Here is a 15,734-nt window from a genome sequence, read left to right as displayed (position 1 = left end):
ACAAGCTCATCGAAATTGGACAGTAGAAGATTAGAAAAACGTTGCCTGGTCTGATGAGTCTCGATTTCTGCTGCGACATTCGGATGGTAGGGTCAGAATTTGGCGTAAACAACATGAAAGCATGGATCCATCCTGCCTTGTATCAACGGTTCAGGCTGGTGGTGGTGGTGTCATGGTGTGGGGAATTTTTTCTTGGCACTCTTTGGGCCCCTTGGTACCAATTGAGCATCGTTGCAACGCCACAGCCTACCTGAGTATTGTTGCTGACCATGTCCATCCCTTTATGACCACAATGTACCCAACATCTGAAGGCTACTTTCAGCAGGATAATGCGCCATGTCATAAAGCTCGAATCATCTCAGATTGGTTTCTTGAACATGACAATGAGTTCACTGTACTCAAATGGCCTCCTCAGTCACCAGATCTCAATCCAATAGAGCATCTTTGGGATGTGGTGGAACGGGAGATTCGCATCAGGGATGTGCAGCCGACAAATCTGCGCCAACTGTGTGATGCCATCATGTCAATATGGTCCAAAATCTCTGAGGAATGCTTCCAGCACCTTGTTGAATCTCTGCCACGAAGAATTGAGGCAGTTCTGAAGGCAAAAGGGGGTCCAACCCGTTACTAGCATGGTGTACCTAATAAAGTGGCCAGTGAGTGTATATATATATATACATACAGTTGTGGCCAAAAGTATTGACACCCCTGCAATTTTGTCAGAAAATACTCAGTTTCTTCCTGAAAATGATTGCAATCACAAATTCTTTGGTATTATTATCTTCATTTAATTTGTCTTAAATGAAAAAACACAAAAGAGAATGAAGCAAAAAGCAAAACATTGATTATTTCACACAAAACTCCAAAAATGGGCCAGACAAAAGTATTGGCACCCTCAACCTAATACTTGGTTGCACAACCTTTAGCCAAAATAACTGCGACCAACCGCTTCCGGTAACCATCAATGAGTTTCTTACAATGCTCTGCTGGAATTTTAGACCATTCTTCTTTGGCAAACTGCTCCAGGTCCCTGATATTTGAAGAGTGCCTTCTCCAAACTGCCATTTTTAGATCTCTCCACAGGTGTTCAACGGGATTCCGGTCTGGACTCATTGCTGGCCACCTTAGAAGTCTCCAGTGCTTTCTCTCAAACCATTTTCTAGTGCTTTTTGAAGTGTGTTTTGGGTCATTGTCCTGCTGGAAGACCCATGACCTCTGAGGGAGACCCAGCTTTCTCACACTGGGCCCTACATTATGCTGCAAAATTTGTTGGTAGTCTTCAGACTTCATAATGCCATGCACACAGTCAAGCAGTCCAGTGCCAGAGGCAGCAAAGCAACCCCAAAACATCAGGGAACCTCCGCCATGTTTGACTGTAGGGACCGTGTTTTTTTCTTTGAATGCCTCTTTTTTTCTCCTGTAAACTCTATGTTGATGCCTTTGCCCAAAAAGCTCTACTTTTGTCTCATCTGACCAGAGAATATTCTTCCAAAACGTTTTAGGCTTTTTCAGGTAAGTTCTGGTGTTTTTATGTCTCGGGGTAAGAAGTGGGGTCTTCCTGGGTCTCCTACCATACAGTCCCTTTTCATTCAGACGCCGACGGATAGTACGGGTTGACACTGTTATACCCTCGGACTGCAGCGCAGCTGGAACTTGTTTGGATGTTAGTCGAGGTTCTTTATCCAACATCCGGCACAATCTTGCGTTGAAATCTCTTGTCAATTTTTCTTTTCCGTCCACATCTAGGGAGGTTAGCCAGAGTGCCATGGGCTTTAAACTTCTTGATGACACTGCGCACAGTAGACACAGGAACATTCAGGTCTTTGGAGATGGACTTGTAGCCTTGAGATTGCTCATGCTTCCTCACAATTTGGTTTCTCAAGTCCTCAGACAGTTCTTTGGTCTTCTTTCTTTTCTCCATGCTCAATGTGGTACACACAAGAACACAGGACAGAGGTTGAGTCAACTTTAATCCATGTCAACTGGCTGCAAGTGTGATTTAGTTATTGCCAACACCTGTTAGGTGCCACAGGTAATTTACAGGTGCTGTTAATTACACAAATTAGAGAAGCATCACATGATTTTTTGAACAGTGCACAATACTTTTGTCCACCCTCTTTTTTATGTTTGGTGTGGAATTATATCCAGTTTGGCTTTAGGACAATTCTTTTTGTGTTTTCCCATTTAAGACAAATTAAATGAAGATAATAATACCAAAGAATTTGTGTTTGCAATCATTTTCAGGAAGAAACTGAGTATTATCTGACAATATTGCAGGGGTGTCAATACTTTTGGCCACAACTGTATATATATATATATATATATATATATTACTAGCTGAAGAGCTTGGCGTTGCCCGGACAAAGTAGCTAACTGTGGTTAGTTATAACAAATTATGATTATCCTCCATCCCATAGTCCAGTGCCCATATTCACGTCACACATCCTTCATCCCATAGGCCTGTGCCCATATACCCATCACACATCCTTCATCCCATAGTTCCGTGCCCATATACCCATCGTGCACATCCTCCGTCCCATAGTCCCATGTCCATATACCCTTCATACATATCCTCCATCCCATAGTACCATGCCCATATACCCATCATACATATCCTCCATACCATAGTCCAGTGCCCACATACCCATCATATATATCCTGCATTCCATAATCCCGTGCCCATATACCCATCACACATCCTCCATCCCATAAGTCTATGTGTGTGTGTTTCAAGCCACGCCCACTCCACAAAGCCCCTCCCACTCCACAGAGTGGGGACATTATCATTTGATTATGACATCAGTTGATTATGACATCAACTAATGATCATGACCTCATTGAATAATTATGACAAATGATTATGGCATCATCAGTTGATTACGACATCAACAAATGATGACATCATTGAATAATTGTGACATCACCAGTTGATTATGATATCATCGACTGATTGCGATATCATCAAATGACTACGACATTATCAGCGGGGCATCATCAGTTGATTATGACATCATCAGTTGATTAGTACATCATCAAATGATTATGACATCATTGAATAATTGTGACATCATCAGTCGATTATGACATTATCGATTGATTGTGATATCATCATATGATTATGACATCAGTTGAATATGACATCATCAAATGATCATGACCGTATTGAATAATTATGATATCAAATGATTATGACATCATCAGTTGATAATGACATAATCAATTGATTAATCAAATAAATAAGGCAGCACTCTGTAGCGCCATAGCTTGCAAATATGAAATATGAAACTTGAACTGCGTAACTGCATTAGAAGTATGAAAAATTGAGAAAGCTTAGCGCATACATTGGCCAATTCATGTGTACCTGGAAGCCACGTTAATGTGATTCTCATTTTTCAGGACCTAACACTGCCAAACCCCTCTTAGACTAAAGTCTTCATGAGTATGGGAACCTGTGAATCCTCTCTTGGACTGAAATCTATATCTTTGTGGGTCCTGCTGTGATTAAAAACGCCTGAGGCTAAAAGGCGGCATGCTCAGTCTGTTCAGTGATTTTTACTTTCCTTCCCTATCTCTATGACTCAGCCACAAAATAGCTGCTTCATTCCCTGCTTCTTCTTTTATATAGGCCATGATAGTTATTTCCAATTGGCTCTGCTATATCATGTGATATGAGAGCTGAAAGGCAATTTGTTAAAGCCTGTCCAGCCTTGCCGTGGTCATGTGGGAACCTTCTATGTAACTGGCAACAATCAACTTGTGTCTTACACTTATATAATTGGATATTAATTACTGGCCCTCCTGCCTTGATTGATGTGGCTAATGACATCCACAATCTGTTCCAACCTGCACAGTAGTTCAACTGAGCTGTGCAGACTCTATGGATGACGTAGAAGACATCAGCCAACTCAACCAAGACAGGAGGGCCAGCAATTTCAAGCACAGAGGAGTTGCTGAGTACAGATAAGCAACACCCTTCCGACTGGACAGAGCCAATAAGCATATCTCGCTGGCAACTTATAAAAGGTATAAACTTACATATCTTGGGAAGCTAGCGTCTTATAAATAGGCTGCTGTTATGATTAGGTCCCCAAGAGTATAGCCGGGGAATGAGCAAGGCAACCAGAACACCAGAAAGGTTGGTAACTAAGCAGAATGCAGACCCCTAAAACTAACAACACAACGAGAATTAGCCGTGGGAGGTACCTACGATGCCCTAGATGCCTCGGCACAGCCAAAGAGTTAACTAAGCCTAAAGCAAGAAAGGGGAAAGCTAAACTGCCCTGGAGTAGAACCCCAAAGGAATAGATAGCCCCCAAACATTTATTGCTGGTGAGACAAGATGAGGCACAAACACAGGCAGAAAATAGAGTTAGCAAATGATGGGGCCCAAACTGTCTAGATAGAACAGGACAGGAAAGACACTGTCTGCAATCACGCACAAAAACCCTAAGAAAAATCCAACACGTCTGATATGCAAAAAATACAGAGGCGCCACGACCTCTCCCACACTAGATCAGCATTCTGGTGTGAACTGGAAGCAAAACAAAAGATACTGATATAGCAGGGGACTAGCAATACTGAACAGACTGACATAAGCTGTAGCATATGGAACGGGGTCAAGCACTGGTCCCAGCAGGGAACAATGCTGAAGCCACACAGCAAAGCAGAAAGCAGAGAAAGACAAAAACTGGATCAAATGCAAAAAGATTCCAGCAAACAAATAACTTATCTGAAGGATGCAGGACCAAGCAGGGGGCAAGCAGACTTCAAAATGCACAGAAAGAAAACCAAATCACCAGCAACAACTGAAGGAAGCTTGCTGACTTAAATCTTCTCAGTCTGTAACACCTGACCTCCACTCATCCTCTTCAGGTGATTGACTTCTGTCAACCCGACCAGCTCCATTACCCGCAGCAACCACCAGAGGGAGCCCAAACTCAGAAGTCAGGTCAAAAGTGTTCACAACAGGTTGCAGGACTGATGTACAAGAGGTCTTAATGATGGTTGATTTAGTTTGCATAGGGAAAACCCACTGACAGGTTCCCTTTAAATAATTAAAATCTTGGGAATTTATTCAGGGAAAAAAGTTCAGAATTTCATTTTTGTGAAATCTGACATTGTCTATAATATAGTATTGCCTCACTTAAATTACATATAAGGACTATGTAGGGTTATAATAATGTTAACACCTTGACAGGGTATAGTAATTGTACCTGGGTTAAGGGGTGAAGTGTGCAGTGCTGGAGTATCTTTTCTCCTTGGTTTCCTCAAATCTGGATCTTTATTTAGTATAGATGGAATTTGCATGTTCTTTTGTTGTTTTTCCACTTCATCAAACCGTTTTAATAGTAGCTCTGAAAAATCTAAAGCACATTTTTTCTGTTATAATGCAGCTATAATCAACAACAATACCAAACAAACACAAGTTCCTTTGGAGCTATTATTAGCCTTTTGCCCCATTAGGTAGGATATCAGGTAAAAAGTCATGAAAAGCAATGCACGAATGAAGTTAAATGTGGGTACTTGCTAGTATGTCTCCTTCAAAAATGAACTGTAATTCTTACAGGAACCCTAAGCATAGAAACTGCACAAAATAAATAAAAATAAACAATATTTATTTTATTCATTTATATAGCGCCATTAATTCCACGGCGCTTTACAGACATTATCTTCACTGTCCCCGATGGGGATCACAATCTAAATTCCCTATCAGTATGTCTTTGGAATGTGGGAGGAAACCGGAGTGCCCGGAGGAAACCCACACAAGCACAGGAAGAACATACAAACTCCTTGCAGATGTTGTCCTTGGTGGGATTTGAACCCAGGACCCCAAGCATGCAGTGCTAACTGCTGAGTCACAGTGCCACCCCGATATTGCTCGCTAAACCGCCTCCAAAATAGTAAGTTAGTAATTACTTCCTTAATTCTCAGTAGCGATATCATATCCAGGCAAGAGGTGGTCATAGAAGTAATCAAGCACAATATACAAAGTTAATAATGCTAAGTCAGGGACTTTTGGTATGAGAAATACATAAATAATTCTCTATGTGTCTCAGAAGGTCCATCATGTTCCCTGTCCGCTTTCTTTCTGGTCTAAAAGCCTTCCTCCACTGAACTGTCTGCAGTAGTTCAAAAATATTGTTAAGCTCTAGCCCACAGCCTTTTTCCCAACCAAGAATGAAAAAGATCAGCAGTAAATTAACCCTTGCATTCTCTGCAAGATTTCAACAAAACTGTTTCCACACCATGCAGAACATTCTGCGGACTGATAAATGATTATCTCTTGTTCACTTTTAGCATTCATTTCTAAGTTTAGGGTTTCTTTAAGAAATTGTCCTTGCCTGGAATAAACGGTGGCTTGTGTAGGGCTGGTGTGTCTTTTCGCCGAGGTTGTTTTAGATCCATTTCATTGTTTTGTGAAACAAGGGCAGATTTTCCTTTTCTTACTTTCATCTGGATATCACACTTCCTTATCAGTTGCTCAGAAAGGTTGTCTGGAAATAAAAATATTTTTCTAATATATATATATATATATATTTATACTTCTATAACGTTTGTCCTATTGCTTTGCCATTCTAAAACACACAGGAACCTCTATGGAACCCAATCTCATTGAAAATCAATGGCATCTATCATGATTTAAAAAATGAATCCATCTTATCGGCCAATTATAATTGCTTACTAAAGTCATATATCTCATTCGCTATCTTCACTTGCAATTAGTCAATTTAACAATAAGAATTTAGCCTTGTTCTTCATTTATTCATTTATTTTTGTATTAAAGTACTAGTACTGCGCATGTCTTGTCCCCCCCCCCTTTGATGTGGGCTCCAGCACTGAGCCCACATTTTTCCCAGTACATGTCAGCTATTTTGAACAGCTGACATGTGCCCAAAACAGCCGCGGGTGGAATCACAATCTCTGACAGCGGCATTTAACATGCAATTTCGGCAATTGCGCTGGAAATCCGCACATTGGTGACCCCCGTCATGTGATCCGGGTCATAGATAGGTTGGCATGACACCCAGAGGTCTCCTGCAGAACTCCATGTTTGTCAATGGTGGATTGCTATGAGTGCCGCCTGGTGGTTGGCATTCATAGCAAGTCAGCAATTCTGCTACATATAGGTGATCTGATCATTGCCTGTATGTAGCAGAACTGATCGGGTTATGGCAGCCTTTAGTCTCCCATAGAGACTATTGAAGCATGCCAAAAGTGAAAAAAAAAAGTAAATACATAAAAAATTAAAAAAATATAAAAGTTTAAATCACCCCCCTTTTCACCCCATTCAAAATAAAACAGCAAAAAAATCAAACATACACATATTTGGTATCGCCGTGTACACAATCACTTGATCTATCAATATAAAAAAGGAATTAATCTGGTAGCTAAACGGCGTAATGAGAAAAAAGTCAAAAAGCCAGAATTATGTTTTTTTGGTCGCAATAAAATGCAATAACGGGCAATCAAAAGATCGTATCTGCAAAAAAATGGTATCATTAAAATCGTCAGCTTGGCACGCAAAAAATACGCTCTCACTCAACCCGAAATCATGAAAAACAGAGATGCTACGGATCTCAGAAAATGATGCATGTTTTTAACAAATTTTGGATTCTTTTTTTCACCACTTAAATAAAAAAGAGCCTAGACATGTTTGGTGTCTATGAACTCGTAATGACCTGGAGAATCATAATGGCAGGTCAGGTTTAGCATTTGGTAAAAAATAAAAATCCAAAAAACAGTTGTCCAGTTGTAGAATTGCACTTTTTTTTGCAATTTCACCTTGGAATTTTTTTCTATTTTTTTTCTAATTATTTTTGAGTACACAATATGGTAAAACCAATGATGACGTTCAAAAGCACAACTCATCCCGCAGAAAACAAGCCCTCACATGGCCATAGTGATGGAAAAATAAAAAAGTTTTGGCTCTGGGAAGAAGGAGAGCAGAAAACAGAAATGCAAAAACAAAAAAGGGTGGAGTCATTTTTTGTATCAGTTATCCTCTAAAATATGTTCAAAAAGCCTAAATTATATGTGAATGAAAACATTTTATTATTTTTTTAATAGGCTTTGTCAGCCACACAGTTCCCAATCCCACGAGGAGAAACTTTAGCCTTTATCTTCCCATCTGGCAGCAGCTCTTTTACCAGAAGGCAAGCGATATCAGGTTTCTAAGTTTCAGCAGGATGAATAATTGTCTGCTATGATCGCGGTAATTCTGGATGACTCATCCTTGTATCTAATGAATAAGAACCAATAATGGCATTTACCTAAAAGCTTACAATGCTGTTCTTCCTTATCCTCTATGTCTTCTGAGGGATCCAGTGGAGACACAAATTCTGTTGACATAATTAAAAGGTTTTTGCTTCTTTCTGTGAAAATGTATACTAGGATGAGAAATAAATATTCATAAGATTACTATACATGGATGCAGACATTAAAAACATGGTAATTTATTTTATTATATTGTTTATTTGTTATGCAACATTCAATATAATTCATGTACAAAGTGGCAAAACATGCATATGTAGAAATCTAGATACTCATAAATATGAAAAAGTGATACCATACTTAGAACTGCTGAAATTTTATATTGAACCTATTTTCTCTCCAGTAATTTGTTTGGTATCGTCTTTTGGTAGTGTAAACGTCAGCATTTTTTACACTTGAAAAAACGAAGAAATGCATAAAAAAGTAATGTGTATAAAAAAGTCTTAATACTTGAATTGTATATATATATATATATATATATATATATATATATATATACACTAGCTGAAGAGCCCGGCGCTGCCCGGGCATAGTAACTAGCTTTGGTTAGTTATAGCAAATTATAATTATCCTCCATCCCATAGTCCCGTGCCCATATACCCATCATACATATCCACCATCCCATAGACCTGTGCCCATATACCCATCACACATCCTCCATCCCATAGTCCCATGCCCATATACCCATCACACATCCTCCATCCCATAGTCCCGTGCCCATATACCCATCATACATATCCACCATCCCATAGGCTTGTGCCCATATACCCATCACACATCCTCCATCCCATAGTCCCATGCCCATATACCCATCACACATCCTCCATCCCATAGTCCCGTGCCCATATACCCATCATACATATTCGCCATCCCATAGTCGAGTGCCCATACCCATCACACATCCTCCATCTCATAGTCCAATGTCCATGTACCCATCATACATATCTTCCATCCCATAGTCCCGTGCCCATATACCTGTCATATATATCCTCCATCCCATAGTCCAGTGCCCATATACCCATCACACATCCTACATCCCATAGTCAACCATTATGACATCATAATGAGCGGCGGGGCTTGCAACCTATGATGACATCAGCATCGCCATGGCAACCATTATGACATCATAATGAGGGCGGGGCTTGATACACACACACTTTTTCCCCATTATGTAGATAGGGGCAAAATTGTTTGGTGAATTGGAATGCGTGGGATTAAAATTTTGCCTCACAACATAGCTTAGGACACTCTCGGGGTCCAGATGTGTGACTGTGCCAAATTTTATGGCTGTAGCTGCGATGGTGCGGATGCCAATCCCGGACATACACACATACATACATACACACACTTGAGCTTTATATAATATATATATATATATATATATATATATATATATATGTATATATATATATACACAATACAAATACATAGATGATATATGATAGATTCAAAAATAAAAACTACATGTATTACACATAGATTTGTTATAATGTTATATTTGCTAGCCAATGTAAAGCATAAAGCACAAAGCTGCAGAACATACCGTACTCTTTCACTTTTAGGCGCTGGTTAATATTACTTTTAGCAAATATCTAAGCAGATGAATATTTACTACATTTAGTGTCCTTACACTACCTGTAACATAAGTGGGAAAATTAATTGAACATATACTAAATATATGGTATGATCTGGAAAGCTCATTTATTAATAGCATCATAAAATTGCTCCATATGTCATTGTTCACATAAGTGATGGCTTATTCAATAGCTTTGAATAATTTATATCCTAACCTCTAAGAGTAATGTAAGAGTAATGGTTTAAATTGCTCATGAAAAGTTTTGTTGCGAAAGATAACGTGGAAAAGTAAAAGAAAATGTCAAGTAAATTGTATACTATAAGTCATTTCTAATTTTATTATACACAAGACAACTAATAAGTAGCCTATTCATACCTAATGCCATAAGTAAAATGAATAACTACATTTAATGCAGTTAATCATATGGCAAATCTATAATACTAGATGGTTGCCCGATTCTAACGCATCGGGTATTCTAGAATATATATGCAGTTTATTTTTGAAGATTTAATAATAATGCAATAATGCACCCCCCCAATCCTGATATGTATGGTTCTCTCACCTTCAATCCTGATATGCATGTTACCCCTCAACCCCCTATCCTGGTATGCATGGTCCCCTGACCCCCCAATCCTGGAATGCATGGTCCTCTCACCCCCCAATCCTGGTATGCATGGTCCTCTCACCTCTCTTTCCTGGTATGCATGGTCTTCTTACTCCCCTTTCGGGGTATGCATGGTCCCCTCACCCCCCAATCCTGAAATGCATGGTCCTCTCACCCCCCAATCCTGGTATGCATGGTCCTCTCATCCCTCTTTCCTGGTATGCATAGTCCTCTTAACCCCCATTCGGGGTTTGCATGGTCCCCTCACCCCCCAATCCTGGAATACATGGTCCTCTAACCCCCCCAACCCCCCAATCCTGGAATGCATGGTCCCCTCACCCCCCTATCCTGGTATGCATGGTTCCCTCACCCCATTTTCTTGGTATGCATGGTCCCCTCACCCCCTTTGCTGGTATGCATGGTCCTCTCACACCCCAATCCTGGTATGTATGCTCACCGTTACCCCCCTTTCCTGGTATGTATGGTCCCCTCACCCCCCAATCCTGGTATGCATGGTATCCTCACCCCCTTTCCTGGTATGCATGGTCCCCTCACCCCCCTATCCTGGTATGCATGGTCCCCTCACCCCCCTTTCCTGATATGCATGTTCCCCTCACCTCCCAATCCTGGTATGCATGGCCCTCTTACCCTCCTTTTGGGGTATGCATGGTCCCCTCACCCCCCTATCCTGGTATGCATGGTCCCCTCACCCCCCTTTCCTGATATGCATGTTCCCCTCACCTCCCAATCCTGGTATGCATGGCCCTCTTACCCTCCTTATGGGGTATGCATTATCCCCTCACCCCCCAGTCCTGGTATGCATGGTCCTCTCACCCTCCAATCCTGGTATGCATGGTCCCCTCACCCCCCTATCTTGGTATGCATGGTCCCCTCACCCCCCTTTCTTGGTATGCATGGTCCTCTCACACCCCAATCCTGGTATGTATGCTCACTGTCACCCGCCTTTCCTGGTATGTATGGTGCCCTCACCCCCCAATCCTGGTATGCATGGTATCCTCACCCCCCTTTCCTGGTATGCATGGTCCCCTCACCCCCCTTTCCTGATATGCATGGTCCCCTCACCCCCCAATCCTGGTATGCATGGTCCTCTTACCCCTTTTGGGGTTTGCATGGTCCCCTCACCCCCCTGTCCTGGTATGCATGGTCCTTTCACCCCCCAATCCTGGTATGCATGGTCCCCTCACCCCCCAATCCTGGTATGCATGGTCCCCTCACGCCTAATCCTGATATGTATGGTCCCCTCACCCCCCTTTCCTGGTATGCATGGTCCCCTCACCCCCCTTTCTTGGTATGCATGGTCCTCTCACCCCTCTTTCGTGGTATGCATGGTCCCCTCACCCCCCTATCCTGGTATGCATGGTCCCCTCACCCCCCTTTCTTGGTATGCATGGTCCCCTCACCCCCCAATCCTGGTATGCATGGTCCCCTCAACCCCCTATCCTGGTGTGCATGGTCCCCTTACCCCCCAATCCTGGTATGCATGGTCCCCTCACCTCCCAATCCTGGTATGCATGGTCCCCTCACCTACCAATCCTGGTATGCATGGCCCCTCACCCCCCCAATCCTGGTATGCATGGTCCCCTCACCCCCCAATCCTGGTATGCATGGTCCCCTCACTCCCCAATCCTGGTATGCATGGTCCCCTCACCCCCTATCCTGGTATGCATGGTCCCCTCACCCCCCCAATCCTGGTATGCATGGTTCCCTCACCCCCCTTTCCTGGTATGCATGGTCCCCTCACCCCCCTTTCTTGTTATACGTGGTCCCCTCACCCCCCTTTCTGTGTAGCCGCGACCAATCAGCGTCATGGCCCTCTGTCCGCGACCAATCAGCAACGCGGCCCTGTAGCCGTGACCAATCACAGCCGCGGCCCTGTACAAAAATAATATTAAAAAACAAGAAAAAGTCATTCTCACCTTCCGACGGCCTCCTGTCTTCTTTCCACGCGCCCGGCCACGCGTTCCCAGTAATGCTTTGCGGTTTAGACCGCTGATGACGTCGGTTATCTTTCTCGCTCTCGCGAGAGTGACGTCATCAGCGGTCTAAGCCGCAATGCATTACTGGGAACGCGAGGCCGGGCGCGTGGAAAGAAGACAGGAGGCCATCGGAAGGTGAGAATAACTTTTTTTTATTTTAATTCTCTTTTTTACAGATTAAGGCCTGCACCTGCCGCTGATTGGTTGCGGCCTGGCGGGGGCCTGGTGGCCGCGTCCAATCAGCGGCCCGCGATTTCGGTTACAGACAGACACGATAAGGCGTTTATATATACAGATAACCGGCTAAGCGTCACTTTGTCCGAAACCTTTATAGCCTGCGCAGTCTGCCTCCAGACAGAATGAGGCAGCCAGCGGTGCGGAGTGTGTATGGCGCCGATGATGGTGGTATGCGTACACACTGCATACCGCCATGGTCGGCGCCATACTTACATACTTACCTGACCGGGAGGAGCGTTGCCACTGCGCTTCTCTTCGGTCAGAGACCGGGGCGGGAGTGCGTCCGGAATCACGCATGCACATAGCGCAATTCAGAGCCATTTTACTGAAGACACACTTGTCTTCAGCAATATGGCGGCGGACAGCATTATGGGCATGCGCGTACTCCGGCGCCAGACTCCTTCCCCGGCCTCCAGCAGAACGTGGTAACAGCGCTGGAGCACAGGCAAGAAGGGTGAGTATACATGTTTTTTTTTTTGTATGTGTGTAGTTTTAATAGGAGTGAGGGGACCATGCTTACCTGGATTGGGGGATGAGAGGTACCATGCATACCAGGATTGGGGATGACAGGACCATGCATACCAGGATTGGGGGATGAGGGGTACCATGCATACCAGGATTGGGGGATGAAGGGTACCATGCATAGCAGGATTGGGGATGAAGGGTACCATGCATACCAGGATAGGGGGGTGAGAGGTACCATGCATACCAGGATAGGGGTTCATACATACCAGGAAAGGGAGGAGGGAGTACCATGCATACCTGGATAGGGGGTGAGGGGACCATATATACCAGGATAGGGATGAGGGAGTACCATGCATACCAGAATTGAGGAATGAGGGATACCATGCACACCATGATAGGGGGTGAGGGGACCATGCATACCAGGATAGGGATAAGGGAGTATCATGCATACCAGGATTGGGACATGAGAGGACCATGCATACCAGAATTGGGGGATGAGGGGTACCATATGCATACCAACATTGGGGAATGAGAGGACCATGCATACCAGGATAGGGGATGAGGGGACCATACATACCAGGATAGGGGGTGAGGGGGCCATGCATACCAGGATTGGGGGTGAGGGGACCATGCATACCAGGATAGGGGGTGAGGGGACCATGCATACCAGGATAGGGATGAGAGAGTACCATGCATACCGGGATTGAGGGGTGACGGGTCCATGCATACCAGGAAGAAAAATGGGGTGTTTTGCATACCAGGATTGGGGGGGGTGAGGGGACCATGCATATCAGGATAGGAATGGGGGGTGCCATGCATACCAGAATAGGAGGGTGGCAGCACAAACCAGGATGGGAGACCATATACCAATTAAAATGCTCGCCACCTGGCCGTAGAACGGCTTCATAGCTAGTATGATAGAAGTGGAATAAATGCTTAAAAATAATGAGACCGTTTTTTTTTTTTAGGGAAAGTTATTCAAAGGCACTTTTACTTTCAAAGTATACACTTTCAGTGAGATCATAGATGTATTTGAACCATGATCATATGCTGTGCACAGAGATGTAGTTGTACCATGATCATATGCTGTGCACACAGATGTGGTTGTACCATGATCATATGTTGTGTACAGAGATGTAGTTGTACCATGATCTTATGTTGTGTACAGAGATGTAGTTGTACCATGGTCTTATGTTGTGCACAGAGATCTAGTTGTACCACGATCATATGCTGTGTACAGAGATGTGGTTGTACCATGATCATATGTTGTGTACAGAGATGTAGTTGTGTCATGATCATATGTTGTGCACAGAGATCTAGCTGTACCACGATCATATGCTGTGTACAGAGATGTGGTTGTACCATGATCATATGTTGTGTACAGAGATGTAGTTGTGTCATGATCATATGTTGTGCACAGAGATCTAGTTGTACCACGATCATATGCTGTGTACAGAGATGTAGTTGTGTCATGATCATATGTTGTGTACAGAGATCTAGCTGTACCATGATCTTATGTTGTGTACAGAGATGTAGTTGTACCACGATCATATGCTGTGCACATAGCTGTAGTTGTACCGTGAGTTTAACACAAATTAGGAATTCAACCATTGTGCTCTTTGTTGCAAAATTAAAATTGTTCAAAAGACAGATAAATATGTATACATGTGACGTAAATACATTACAAAATGGCATCCTATATTCTACACATAATATATTCTATATTTGAAAGTCTGATAAGACTGCAAGAAATCTAAGTGTGCTATGATACTCACAAATGAAGCAATGCTGGCTGGAGCTCTGTGCTGCTGGAGGTCCTGGTCCTGCTGATGGTGCCTTCTGTCCTCCACTCCTATATAAATAACAGGAAGGGGGGTTACCATAGAAACATTCAATTAGGACCAAGCTCAACACCCTGCGGCCCCATTTGCAGCCCTGTTGCGATGGTTTTCTTATGTAATTCTAATGACATAATCATTTAAAGAAATGAGAGCATAAAAGAAAACACTTATAAGACCACTAAAGCATGAGAACACTCAGATGATGCAAGTTTACAATGAGTTGCATAAATATCGGCACAGAGGACACTCGAGCAGTGGTAGAATAGTACTCATGTCTGAATGATATAAGAAGTAGTGTGATAGAACATCGTGTAATAAAGTATAATGAAGCGTGATGGTAATTAGTTATTAGAATAAGTTCAGAAAAGCAATCATGGGGTCTAACACATGGAATAAATAACACAGTCTACAATAAATTGCTCATACTTTTAGCGGTTGCTCACTTGTATATACATGTGATAACAACTTAAAGATATTGTTATGAAAAAGCATCATTTACTTCCATCAAGACATTATAAAATGTTCAAAGCACTTATCTGTTTTAGGCACAACATTAATGGAAAGGAACCTGGTAAATCAGATTTATTTTTCATGTTTACCTCAACAAAACTATTTTTACATTCCTGGAAAACCCATTTATGGTAACCTCACATAATCCTCTGTTACATGGAAGAGGACACCTAAATTGTTTATACAATAACCTTGACCAACCTTGATCTGTCCCAGAAGACAATGAACATTTT

The 15,734-nt window shown here is 42.7% G+C and overlaps 1 protein-coding gene across 1 annotated transcript in view; it reads right to left on the bottom strand.

Annotated features, from left to right (window-relative positions):
- Positions 1-15,039, bottom strand: part of PPP1R17 (protein phosphatase 1 regulatory subunit 17) — a 69,117-nt gene extending 54,078 nt beyond the window's left edge. Inside the window, exons 1-4 of the mRNA XM_073549931.1 lie at positions 14,926-15,039; positions 8,271-8,387; positions 6,342-6,494; positions 5,214-5,363 (exon numbers count right to left, since the gene is read on the bottom strand). Of these exons, the coding sequence (XP_073406032.1) occupies positions 5,214-5,363; positions 6,342-6,494; positions 8,271-8,349 (382 nt within the window). The 5' untranslated portion in view covers positions 8,350-8,387; positions 14,926-15,039. The remainder of the gene's footprint in view (positions 1-5,213; positions 5,364-6,341; positions 6,495-8,270; positions 8,388-14,925) is intronic.
- Positions 15,040-15,734: the final 695 nt, after the last annotated feature.

Source organism: Dendrobates tinctorius, unplaced genomic scaffold (assembly GCF_039654945.1).
Source record: "Dendrobates tinctorius isolate UK_male_01 unplaced genomic scaffold, ASM3965494v1 ptg000162l, whole genome shotgun sequence".
Lineage (NCBI taxonomy): Eukaryota > Metazoa > Chordata > Amphibia > Anura > Dendrobatidae > Dendrobates > Dendrobates tinctorius.
The sequence above is the reverse complement of the archived record's forward strand: the minus strand, read 5'-3'. Positions and strand labels throughout refer to the sequence as shown.